At 40.3% G+C, this 13741-nt stretch overlaps 1 protein-coding gene across 2 annotated transcripts in view; it reads right to left on the bottom strand.

Moving 5' to 3' along the window:
• Positions 1-13741, bottom strand: part of LOC139750847 (DNA repair protein RAD51 homolog 4-like) — a 28796-nt gene that overhangs the window by 8498 nt on the left and 6557 nt on the right. For both annotated transcript variants that reach the window (XM_071665638.1, XM_071665637.1), the window contains exons 3-5: positions 11660-11870; positions 5034-5268; positions 4019-4178 (exon numbers count right to left, since the gene is read on the bottom strand). In XM_071665638.1, the coding sequence (XP_071521739.1) occupies positions 4019-4178; positions 5034-5268; positions 11660-11870 (606 nt within the window). The remainder of the gene's footprint in view (positions 1-4018; positions 4179-5033; positions 5269-11659; positions 11871-13741) is intronic.

The following is a 13741-nucleotide window of genomic DNA, read 5'->3' on the forward strand; positions in this document are numbered from 1 at the left end:
CATGCCTTACATCCTTGGTAAAAACTTTTCACTGCTTCTAGCAACTTACCTCCCACACCATATACTCTTAAAACCTTCTGCAAAGCATTTCTGTCAACCCTATCATATGCCTTCTCCAGATCCATAAATGCTACATACAAATCCATCTGTTTTTCTAAGTATTTCTCACATACATTTTTGAAAGTAAACACCTGATCAACACATCCTCTACCACTTCTGAAACCACACTGCTCTTCCCCAATTTGATGCTCTGTACACACCTTGACCCTCTCAGTCAATACCCTCCCACATAATTTCCCAGGAATAATCAAATAACTTATGCCTCTGTAATTTGAACACTCACCTTTATCCCCTTTGCCTTTGTACAATGGCACCGTGCATGCATTCCACCAATCCTCAGGCACTTCCATGATCCATACATTCAATGATTATCCATACTAATCAATCAACAACACAGTCACCGATCCATACATTCAATGATTATCCATACTAATCAATCAACAACACAGTCACCCCCTTTTTTAATAAATTCCACTGCAATACCATCCAAAGCCACCACCTTGCTGGCTTTCATCTTCCACAAAGCTTTCACTACCTTTTCTCTGTTTACCAAACCATTCTCCCTGGCCCTCTCACTTCGCACACCAACCCGACCAAAATGCTCTATATCTGCCACTCTATCATCCAACACATTCAACAGACCTTCAAAATACTCACTCCATCTCCTCACTTTATCTCTACATAAATTACCTCCCCATTTGCCCCTTTCACCAATGTTCCCATTTGTTCTCTTGTCTTATGCAATTTATTTGCCTCCTTCCAAAACATCTTTTTATTCTCCCTAAAATCCAATGATACTCTCTCACACCAACTGTCATTTGCTCTTTTTTTCACCTCTTGCACCTTTCTCTTGACCTCCTGCCACTTTCTTTCAAACATCTCCCAGTCATTTGTACTACTTCCCTGCATAATTTCCCCAAACACCTCTCTCTTCTCTTTCACTAACAATCTTACTTGTTCATCCCACCACTCACTACCCTTTCTAATCTGCCCACCACCCACCTTTCTCATGCCACATGCATCTTTTGCACAAGCCATCACTGCTTCCCTAAATACATCCCATTCCTCTCCCACTCCCCTTATGTCATTTGCTCTCACCTTTTGCCATTCTGCACTCAGTCTCTCCTGGTACTTCCTCACACAAGTCTCCCTTTCAAGCTCACTCACTCTCAACAACTATCATCTCCCTAACATTCTCTCTTCTTTTCTGAAAACCTCTACAGATCTTCACCTTCTCCACAAGATAGTGATCAGACATCCCTCCAGCTGCCCCTCTCAGCACATTAACATCCAAAAGTTTCTTTTACAGGCCTATCAATTAACACGTAATCCAATAATGCCTTCTGGCTATCTCTCCTACTTACAAACATATACTTATGTATATCTCTCTTTTTAAACCGGGTATTCCCAATCACTTTATTGCTGGTTCCTGCATCAGCAAGGTAGTGCCAGGAAACAGCCCATCCACTCATATACTCATACATAAATGCCCATACATGCACATATACATACATATAAATATATACATACATACACATACATAGACACATGTGCTCATTCTTACTTGCTTGCCTTCATCCATTCCTGTCACTACCCCCACCCCACAGGAAGCAGCATTGTTACCCCCTGCTTCAGCGAGGTAGGGCCAAGAATACAGACAAAAAGGCCACATATGTTCAAGCTGTCTCTAGCTGTCATGTGTAATGCACCGAAACATCAGGTCTCCATCCACATCTAGGCCCCATAGACCTTTCCATGGTTTACTCGAGATGCTTCACATGCCCTGGTTCAGTCCATTGACAGCACATTGACCCTGGCATACCATATCGTTCCAATTCATTCTATTCCTTGCACGCCTCTCACCCTCGAGTATGTTCATGCCCTGATCGTTTAAAAATCTTTTTCACTCCATCCTTGCACCTCCAAATTGGCCTCCTGCTTCTCTTTGTTCCCTCCACCTCAGATACATATATCTTCTTTGTCAATCTTTCCTCACTCATTCTCTCCATATGTCCAAACCATTTTAACACACCTTCTTCTGCTCTCTCAACCACACTCTTTTCATTTTCACACACCTCTCTTACCCTTTCATTACTTACTTGATCAAACCACTTCACACCACATATTGTCCTCAAACATTTCATTTCCAACACATCCACCCTCCTCCATACAACCCTGTCTATAGCCTATGCCTTGCAACCATACAACTTTGTTGGAACTCCTATTCCTTCAAACAAACCCATTTTTGCACTCTGCAATAACATTCTCTCCTTCCACACATTCTTCATCACTCTAAGAACCTTCACTCCCTACCCCACCGTGTGACTTGCTTCTGCTTCCATGGTTCCATTCACTGTTAAGTCCACTCCCAGATATCTAAAACACTTCACTTCCACCAGTTTTTCTCCATTCAAACTTACATCCCAATTTACTTGTCCCTCAATCCTACTGAACCTAATAACCTTGCTCTTTTTCATGTGTATTTTCTAGTATATATATTTTGTTTATGTCACCTGCAGACACTAAGGGATTCCTTAATCCATCCTTTTCATTAGGAGTCACATTTTAATTGGCAAATCAAACTTATAACTTGATAAGTCTAAAAAAGTCACCATTAAATTTCAGTTGCTTAACAGCATCTAAGCAATTGAATAACATAAAACCTATAACTCCACTTAAAATTTTCTGCAAGTTATATCCCTTATTAAAATGTTTGATTTTGAACTTAATCAACTTCATGATATGTTAAGCCTGGAACTTGATGTGGCTCATAGATGAAAAAGTTAAAGCTTTGGCCATGCAACTTAATGCATGTACTGCTGAAATTTTCCAAACAGAATATCCATCTATCCTTATTACACTCCTGATGCTGTAGTGTAGGCAGCACAAGGGTTCCATAGAGCACCCTTCTACTTGTCACCTATATAGCATGGCAGACACTTAGAAGTGCACTGTCCATTTCCATTGTCTGTCTATAAGTCTGTCCATTATTGGGAGTTCCAGTTTAACCTGCAACATCACCTTAGTCATAACTTGAAAAGTTTGAGTTGGATACTTCTGAAAGTTTATATAGTTGCTTCCTATCATCTGTAGGATTGAATAGGATAAGATTCAAAACTTTAGTCTGGATTTTGCCCAAGTTAGACCCTTTATGAAAAGGTTAAACCTGGCTCATAACCTAGAGAAAATTCCACCTTAAGCATAGAACTTAATACAGATGTTTTGAATACTTTCCAAACAATATTTCCAACCATTCTCATCTCACTCCCATAACTATGCTGCACTACAAGGAACATAAGTGTCCCATGGAACATCTCTCTAGTTCACATATTCATGTATTTTTGAGGTTTTCAGATACCATGGGAATCTCCATATGCTGTCATGATAGTGCAGACTGCATGCTGGCAGCATGCTCATGTATAGTTAAGTCCCACAGGAAGAATTTTGGATTGAGCAGTGTGGAAACACCTGTTCCTAAGAATTTTTTTTAGCCAAACATTCTATGATTTCAAGGAAATATGCCTAATCAGAATGAAAATACTGGTGACTCACTGACAATATCTATTCTATCAAAAAGTCAGATCTGTTAGTACTACTAGATGACAAGCATAAGATGTACTGTTTTTCTGACCTGTGTCACTAAAGCAATGAAATATCTTCAATATCTTTAAATGACTCAGGCTGTTGCATAATCACACATAATAGTTGAATATCTAAATAACAACTCCATAACCACAAAAATAAACAATTCTTGATTCTTTGAATCTAAGAATATACATGCATTGTAGGGAAACAAGAAAATATGAAGGTTCACACACTTGGGATTTGTGATTTAGAATCATTATGGAATAATACCTGTTAATTAGTGAATGCTTGAAGCATGTCAAAGTTCCTTAATCATTAGACTGCCTATTTTATCAGTACTTTCTCATAAACAATTATTCTTTCTTTTACTGACCTTCCAAGGCCTGGTTTCCACCTTGAATGGGGTTCATCTCCGTGGCTCTTCATACTACTAAAGTCTGCTTGTACAACATTATTAACAACCACCACTGCCAGCTGCTGCTCTGAAGCCAAACTCTTTAGTGTGGTAGCTAAATGAGATATTATGCCCCTACCTGTTCAAAAGAAAACAAAATTTATAAATTCTAAGGTAGTTAAAGAGTAATAATATAATAACAAAATTAATCAGAACAGGATACCAATACAAGATTAAAACCCCTTTATAAGTAAGTTCAGGTCTATCTCAAAACTAATGAAAGTTAAAAAGAGTATCTTGAAATAGGTATTAAATAATAAAAGCATGTGAATGATAGCTGATAATATTTTATGTTGACTTAAGCTTCTATTTCAAAAATGCTATCTCCAAAATTCAGAGATAGAATGTACAGGCAAAAATATCCTCAAAAGTGGATTTACAATACAACTCTACATCTTATACAATTACCCAAAACCCAACAATAAGCCTCAAATCATTTGTTGTAAAGTTCTCCTTCATGGTTTGACCATCTATGGCCAGTAAAAAAAACCTACAATGCATATGGAATTCACTCTGCAGCAGAAAATCAATATGCAGATTAAATTCAATAACACGTTGCTATGTAGGACATCCAGTAATGTCCAAAACACCAAAAAGGTTAAGGTAAGGAGGTGCAGTTATAATTCAGAACAGTTACTAAAAATACACCTGTATTTTCAGCTTCATATTTTTTACAGTATACTGAAAAAACTATAGACACCTACCTCATGGAAAGATTGACAAATGACTTACAGGTTAGAAAAAAGTCAGATTAGCATACACTTTCACACAGTATCACGGATAGGATTTATCATAAATCATGCTTTAAGTAGATGATGGGATTGAATTAACACACTCGAAAGAATTAAGAATGTTTACAAGTTATCAAGCAAAGCCATTAGTTATCCTCTGATATACAATAAATGCCCTAATTCCATGTTACATATATCCATACCCTGTGACTGAGATCTTCCTAGGAGAGGTGTAAGAACAGATGGCAGAGAATCCACTATCACTAACTTAATTTTCCCTCCTCCAGTCATTGGGTTTGCCCCACCACCTGCCCCACTGTCTGCATTCTTTCCCATGACTGAGAAGTATGGCTGGCGAACCAAATCAAGGGCTTGAAATATACCCCATACATCAGAGGGTGTTACAACCTTAATGCGAGCAAGAGCTTGTTCCACTACCTGGAAACAAGACGAGTGTTATGAACATATATTTCTGAAGTATGGTGTTTCATGGGTTATCTGTTTATGCAGCAGAATAGCAAATGAATCATTAAGACAATTAACTATGACTTGTCTTGATAAGTACCAAAGAACCCATGAAACAAAAAATCAAACTAAAAGAATGGCCATCTTTTCCTCAAAAAGCTATACCACTGATCACACACTAGTCACACTGACACTCATTGCCATCATCCTAAAACCCCATGTTTACCCTGTGAAAGTTTTGTTGTTTAATGGACTAAATTTCATAACACCTCAGCAGTTTGGTATTATTCTTAGCAGTCTGGTATCATTAAAACCTCTTGTACCACCCATCATTGCCTCACCAGCTTCACAGACTTCATCTGTTACAACAATAACACCTTTGTGGCTCTCACCTGCACTGACTTCATCAAAGCTTTTATTCTCGCCTTACCTTACATTACCTTCCTGCCTCAGGAGTCCATTCTATCTTCTGAGGGGCCTGAGCAGAGCTCAGGAAGCTGGCCACATTCACTGCATGAAACCAGAGGATATAAAGTGTGGAGATGTGTAATTACCTATTTGTACTATATAGGGAGGTTACACTTGTGGGACTTCATTTCTTGAACATCCTTTGCTATCATTCAGTTCTTATTTATGCTGTCTGCATTAACGATGTCTTCAGTCATTCTGTTTCATTCATCCATCATTCTTAAACTATCAAAGTACCTCTTTACATCTTTATTAACAAGTTTCTTGCTTATTTCCTTCCTTTGTCCTCTGGTTGCTGTATCTCCACATCTCTTAAAAGAATTGTTCATTGTCCACATCACTGATTTGTCTGTGTGTCTGCATGGGAAGAGTGGGGGTAATTAAGCAGTAAGTGTTCAGTGCCTTCAATGTGAAGAGGGATCAATCATAACATAATCACATTAACCATAGCTAGCAAACCTCCTCAGTAAACAAATGTCAGGCCTTGTGCTCCTTATTAGTCATCTTCATTTTCCAGGCCCTCTTCTAAAACACCACAGAGAACACAAAAATATGATCTTTTTGTGTTCTTACCTTCATAAATGATGCCCTGATGGATACACTTGCTTGATGGAATTAGTCAATGATTCTTCCACAAGTAATAGTATTAACAATAGCTCTTATTATCACACAGTTCCCCAGAACACCCTTAACAGCCTCCAGAGCTAGACCATTGGCAACAGTATCAATCTAGGCCATGTACAACTGCCTTGCTTCCAACCCTGTCCCACCCACTACTGTCTCACAACTTCAGGGTATTTAGTTCACTGAGCTTCTCAGTGTCACTTTGAATGAAAATGAGCTACAGAGAATGCATCAGCACTCTCAGTAGATCTTCTAGCTTTTGTTTTATATTCTTCATAGACCTAAGACACTTGAAATCCATGTGCTTTCATTCTTCCCAACTCTTCCATTCTTCCTCCACTTGGTTTTTCTCCTCACATAACACACAATGGGGGTTACTAAAAGGTGCAGCATATGGCATGCAAAATCCCTCTAACAACACCTATTAAATGATGCTTTATACACTAGTCCTCCTATCTCTCTCTAACCATCACCTGGTTCTCAACCAATGATTTTAGAATCTACTGAACATCTTGTGCCACCTCGACCTCCTCCCACCAGGGATCCATTGCCCCGAAGTAGCAGTTCAGCATCACAACTGCATCAAGCTCACCTTAGCTTTTGACAGACTTCTGAAAGAGTAGTCACATCCCAACCACTGAGTAGATCATCATTAAAAAGTAAACTACCTAAGTAGCAGTTCAACATCACAATTGCATCAAGCTCACCTTAGCTTTTAACAGGCTTCTAAATGAATAGTCCCATCCCAACCACCATGAAGATCATCACTGAAAAGTAAACTATTACCCATGAGACTGTGCACATACTGCCTGTTTAATCTACTTCACACCCTTCCTTCAGACCTGGTCTGTATTTTGTGTATTGTTTTCTGTACATTTTCAGCCTTTAGCTGCACTTCATTCACAATAAATCATTGATTATTATTGATATTATAATCATAATTATTATTATTATTATTATTATTATTATTATTATTATGAATATGTACAAGTGTATGTATGTAATGTCTGCATATGTGTATGTATATGTATATATGTGTATATGTATGTATATGTACGTATGTGGGCATTTATGAACATATGTGTATATGAGTGGATGGACCATTTTTCGTCTGTTTCCTGATGCTACCTAGCTGATGCGGGAAACAGCAGTTAAGTATAATAAATATTTTTATTATATTATTTTGCTTTGTTGCTGTCTCCCGCATTTGCAAGGCAGCGCAAGGAAACAGAAGAAAGAAATGGCCCAACCCACCCCCATACACATGTATATACACACACGTCCACACACGCAAATATACATACCTATACACCTCAATGTACACATATATATTCACACACAGACACGTACATATATACCCATGCACACAATTCACACTGTCTGCCTTTATTCATTCCCATCGCCACCTCGCCACACATGGAATACCATCCTCCTCCCCCCTCATGTGTGCGAGGTAGCGCTAGGAAAAGATAACAAAGGCCCCATTCGTTCACACTCAGTCTCCCGCTTCACTCCATCTTTCCACCTCCAATTTGGTCTCCCACTTCTCCTCGTTCCCTCCACCTCCAACACATATATCCTCTTGGTCAATCTTTCCTCACTCATTCTCTCCATGTGCCCAAACCACTTCAAAACACCCTCTTCTGCTCTCTCAACCACGCTCTTTTTATTTCCACACATCTCTCTTACCCTTACATTACTTACTCGATCAAACCACCTCACACCACACATTGTCCTCAAACATCTCATTTCCAGCACATCCACCCTCCTGCGCACAACTCTATCCATAGCCCACGCCTCGCAACCATACAACATTGTTGGAACCACTATTCCTTCAAACATACCCATATATAGATATTATTATTATCAATATTATCATTATCATTATTATTATTATATTATATACACATATTATTATTATATACACATATATACACATGTACATAATTCATACTGTCTGCCTTTATTCATTCCCATCGCCACCTCGCCACATATGAAATAACAACCCCCTCCCCCCCTCATGTGTGCAAGGTAGCGCTAGGAAAAGACAACAAAGGCCACATTCGTTCACACTCAGTCTCTAGCTGTCATGTAATAATGCACCAAAACCACAGCTCCCTTTCCACATCCAGGCCCCACAGAACTTTCCACGGTTTACCCCAGACGCTTCATGTGCCCTGGTTCAATCCACTGACAGCATGTCGACCCCGGTATACTACATCATTCCAGTTCACTCTATTCCTTGCACACCTTTCACCCTCCTGTATGTTTAGGCCCATATCGTTCAAAATCTTTTTCACTCCATCCTTCCACCTCCAGTTTGGTCTCCCACTTCTCCATGTTCCCTTTACCTTTGACACATATATCCTCTTTGTTGATCTTTCTTCACTCATTCTCTCCATGTGACCAAACCATTTCAAAACACCCTCTTCTGCTCTCTCAGCCACACTCTTTTTATTACCACACATCTCTCATACCCTTTCATTACTTACTCGATCAAACCACCTCACTCCACATATTGTCCTCAAACCTCATTTCCAACACATCCACCCTCCTCCGCTCAACCCTATCTATAGCCCATGCCTCACAACCATATAACATTGTTGGAACCACTATTCCTTCAAACATACCCATTTTTGCTCTCCAAGATAATGATCTAGCCTTCCACACATTCTTCAACGCTCCCAGAACCTTCGCCCCCTTCCCCACCTTATGACTCACTTCCGCTTCCATGGTTCCATCCGCTGCTATAGATATCTAATACACTTAACTTCCTCCAGTTTTTCACCTTTTAAACTCACCTCCCAATTTAAGTGTCTCTCAACCCTACTGAACCTAATATATTACCCTTGCTCTTATTCTTATTTACTCTCAGCTTTCTTCTTTCACACACTTTACCAAACTGTCACCAGCTTCTGCAGTTTCTCACCCAAATCAGCCACCAGCACTGTATCATCAGCGAGCAACAACCAACTCACTTCTCAAGCCCTCTCATCTACAACAGACTGCATACTTGCCCCTCTCTCCAAAACTCTTGCATCCACCTCCCTGACAACCCCATCCATAAACAAATTAAACAACCATGGAGACATCACGCATCCTTGCTGCAAAGAAACATTCACTGGGAACCAATCACTTTCCTCTCTTCCTAATCGTACACATGCCTTACATCCTTGATGTAAGGCTTTGAAGAATGTATGTGAGAAATACTTAGAAAAACAAATGGATTTGTATGTAGCATTTATGGATCTGGAGAAAGCATATGATAGAGTTGATAGAGATGCTCTGTGGAAGGTATTAAGAATATATGGTGTGGGGGGGGGCAGGTTGCTAGACGCAGTGAAAAGTTTTTATCGAGGATGTAAGGCATGTGTATAAGTAGGACGAGAGGAAAGTGAGTGGTTCTCAGTGAATGTTGGTTTGCGGCAGGGGTGCGTGATGTCTCCAGAGCTGTTTAATTTGTTTATGGATGGGGTTGTTAGGGAGGTGAATGCAAGAGTTTTGGAGAGAGGTGCAAGTATGTAGTGTGTTATGGATGAGGGGGCTTGGGAAGTGAGTCAGTTGTTCGCTGATGATTGAGCGCTGGTGGCTGATTCATGTGAGAAACTGCAGAAGCTGGTGACTGAGTTCGGTAAAGCGTGTAAAAGAAGAAAGCGGAGAGTAAATGTGAATATGAGGAAGGTAATTAGGTACAGTAGGGTTGAGGGACAAATCAGTTGGGAGATAAGTTTGAATGGAGAAAAACTGGAGGAAGTGAAGTGTTTTAGATATCTGGGAGTGGATATGGCAGCGGATGGAACCATGGAAGCGGAAGTGAGTCACAGGGTGGGGGAGGGGGCGAAAGTTCTGGGAGTGTTAAAAAATGTATGGAAGGCGAGAACATTATCTCGGAAAGCAAAAATGGGTATGTTTGAAGGAATAGTGGTTCCAACAATCTAATATGGTTGCAAGGCATGGGCTATAGATAGGGTTGTGCAGAGGAGGGTAGATGTGTTGGAAATGATACGTTTGAGGACAATATGTGGTATGAGGTGGTTTGATCGAGTAAGTAATGAAAGGGTAAGAGAGATGTGTGGTAATAAAAAGAGTGTGGCTGAGAGAGCAGAAGAGGGTGTTTTGAAATGGTTTGGTCACATGGAGAGAATGAGTGAGGAATGATTGACAAAGAGGATATATGTGTCAGAGGTGGAGGGAACGAGGAGAAGTGGGAGACCAAATTGGAGGTGGAAGGATGGAGTGAAAAAGATTTTGAGCAATCGTGGCCTGAACATGCAGGAGGGTGAAAGGCATGCAAGGAATAGAGTGAATTGGAATGATGTGGTATACCTGGGTCGATGTGCTTTCAGTGGATTGAGCCAGGGCATGTGGGGCGTCTGGGGTAAACCATTGAAAGTTCTGCAGGGCCTGGATGTGGAAAGGGAGCTGTGGTTTCAGTGCATTATACATGACAGCTAGAGATTGAGTGTGAACGAATGTAGCCTTTGTTGTCTTTTTCTAGCGCTACCTCGCACGCGTGCAGAGGGAGGAGTTGTCATTTCATGTAAGTTGGGGTGGCAATGGGAATAAATAAAGGCAGCAAGTATGAATTATGCACATGTACATGTGTTCCTATGAGTCCACGGGGAAAATGAAACATGAAAAGTTCCCAAGTGCACTTTCGTGTAATAATCACATCATCAGGGGAGACACAAGAGAGGAATATAACAGTCAGTTGATATACATCGAAGAGACGAAGCTAGGACGCCATTTGGTAAACGTGATTGTCCAAAAAAAAAAAATCACATGTTTACATTGAAATGTATAGGTATGTATATGTGTGTGTGTGAACGTGTATGTATATACATGTGTATGTGGGTGGGTTGGGCCATTCTTTCGTCTGTTTCCTTGCGCTACCTCGCTAACATGGGAGACAGCAACAAAGTATAATAAATAAATAAATGTATTTATTCATTTATTGATATTTATCATGCTTGATCACCATTTCCCATGTCAGCAAAGTAGTGCCAGGAAACAGACGAGAACGGTCCATCTACTCACAAACACGCATATACACATAAACGCCTATACTTGCACATATACATACTAATTGACAGGCATATAAAAGAGAGGCTTTTTAATGTGAATGTGTATATGGTACTTTTTTGCTGTAAACTGTAAATAAAAGCAAACAATTTGTAAATCACCAGATTAAGAAACAGGGGCAATGAAATCAGAATTCATATAAGAGTGTAATCCTAATCACCTTTAAACACTGCCCCCCTGAAAGGCTTACCTCTTCTTCTTCAGATAATGCCTCTACAACATGGTTCAGTCTGAGAGGACTAATATTGATCAAAGGGTCAACATAAAGAGTACTTAATCCCAGCTTGAGAGCAGCATGAACAGCCAGGTTCACACAAAGGGAAGTTTTGCCAGCACTCCAGCTACCGCATATTTCCATCATCTCACCAGTCATTATACCTCCACCCAACAGGCTGTCCAGACTGTGAGGAATAAAGATTTGTTTTCTCACTTCTTTTGTGTGACATCCTTGAAAGCAATATTGAAGGCAGATTATGTTCAAATGGCATAAACATTTATGAGAAAAAGTAAGTTGTAGTTGGTAGGTAGCCAATGACCAGGGAGGTACATTACCAGCACTACCTGTGTGGGTTAGTGATACCTGCATAGTGAGCCAGCACTTCAGTGGTTGTCAAGTTGCACTCCTCTGACCCAAGTAGATGTCTTCTCTTTCTACCTCACCCACATGTGTACTATTGGTATTCTGTCCAAACATTCAATCTCTACTTGTCATATATAACACTTGACAACACTTAACTCACACAGCCCATTCTTCATCACTCGATTTTCCTGTGGTGAGCACTATGTGCTAGCCCTGCATTATGGAAAAATGGTAGGAACATAGAAGTAGTAGGTAGGAACATTGAGGCTAGAGCATTAGGTAGAAACATTTGGTAGAAGTTGTAGGTAGGAACATTCGGCAGGAGCATTAAGTAGAGGTAGTCAGAAGGAACAATATTTAGGAGCTTCCGCAAACACTGCATTAGAGTGAAGCACTAAAGGCTAAGAAGTGGCATTGGAGTTCACTAGTTATGGAGACTCTATTGCCATGGCTACCCCCTTAGAAGCATGCACTGATACATCTCATCCCTAAGAAGGGTGACCATTCTGAACCCTCTAATTATCATCCTGCTGCTTTGACATCTACCATTCCCAAAGTCTTTGAATCCCTCCTCAACTCCCATACCCTTAAATACCTCAAAAATCACAGTCTTCTCTCCGATCGCCAGTATGGATTCCATAAGGTGAGGTCCACTGGTGACATTCTTTCCTATCTTACTAATGTCTGGTCATCATCCCTGAAAGATTTTGGGGTGTAGTGTGGTCGCCCTTGACATATCTAAGGCTTCTGACTGGGTGGCATCAAGGTCTCCTCTCTACACTCACCTCTTTCAGCTTCCCTCCCTCACTTTGCCCCTTCATATCTAGCTTCTTTTCTGGCCAGTCTATTTCTGTGGTTGTTGATGGATCAGCCTCTCCCCTTTTCTCCATTTTTTCAATGATTTCCTCTCCTCCACATATAATCATATACAATCATACGCTGACAACTCAACACTGTATTCATCCACATCCTTCAATTCTGCTCCCTCTTCTCTCACTTGATTTGCATCCCATCTTGACACAACTTCCTCAATAAACTCAGACTTTGACAGGATATCTCAGTGTGGTAGATAAAATCTTATTAAGTTTAATGCCTCCAAGATCCAGTTTCTACCCACCTCTCTATCAAAAACTCTTCACAACTCTCGTCTCTCCTTTAACGGTTCTGTAATTCTATCTTTTGACTCATGAACTGTAACAACCACTCTTTCTTAGACACCCCATATTACAGGAATAGCTAAGTCAGCCTCTAAGATACAGTGTCCTGTTTAGATGTCGAGACTTTCTCCTCTGAACAGTTGCTCTGTTTACACAAGGGATTGTTTCGTCTTTGTATGGAGTACTGCTCTCACATTTGGGGTGGTTCAAGCTCTGCATCCTTACTTGAAAGAGCTGAGTTGAAAGCAGTCCACCTTATAAACTGTCCCAGGCTAATTTCCAAATTTGACCCCCTTGCCCTGTGTTGCAATGTTAGTTCACTTTCCCTGTTCTATAGGTATTACTTTGGCTTTTGCTTCCAAGAGCTGGCCACTAGTGTGCCCACACCACTAGCTAGACCACACAATACTCAGCAAGCTGCTGCATCATATAAGTATTGTGTGGCCATCTGCAACTCAAGGGTGAACCATTTTGATACCTGCTTCTTTCTCTACATGTTAAAACTCTGGAACTCTTTACCATCTCATGTCTTTCC

The sequence above is a fragment of the Panulirus ornatus genome, chromosome 10 (genome assembly GCF_036320965.1).
Source record: "Panulirus ornatus isolate Po-2019 chromosome 10, ASM3632096v1, whole genome shotgun sequence".
Lineage (NCBI taxonomy): Eukaryota > Metazoa > Arthropoda > Malacostraca > Decapoda > Palinuridae > Panulirus > Panulirus ornatus.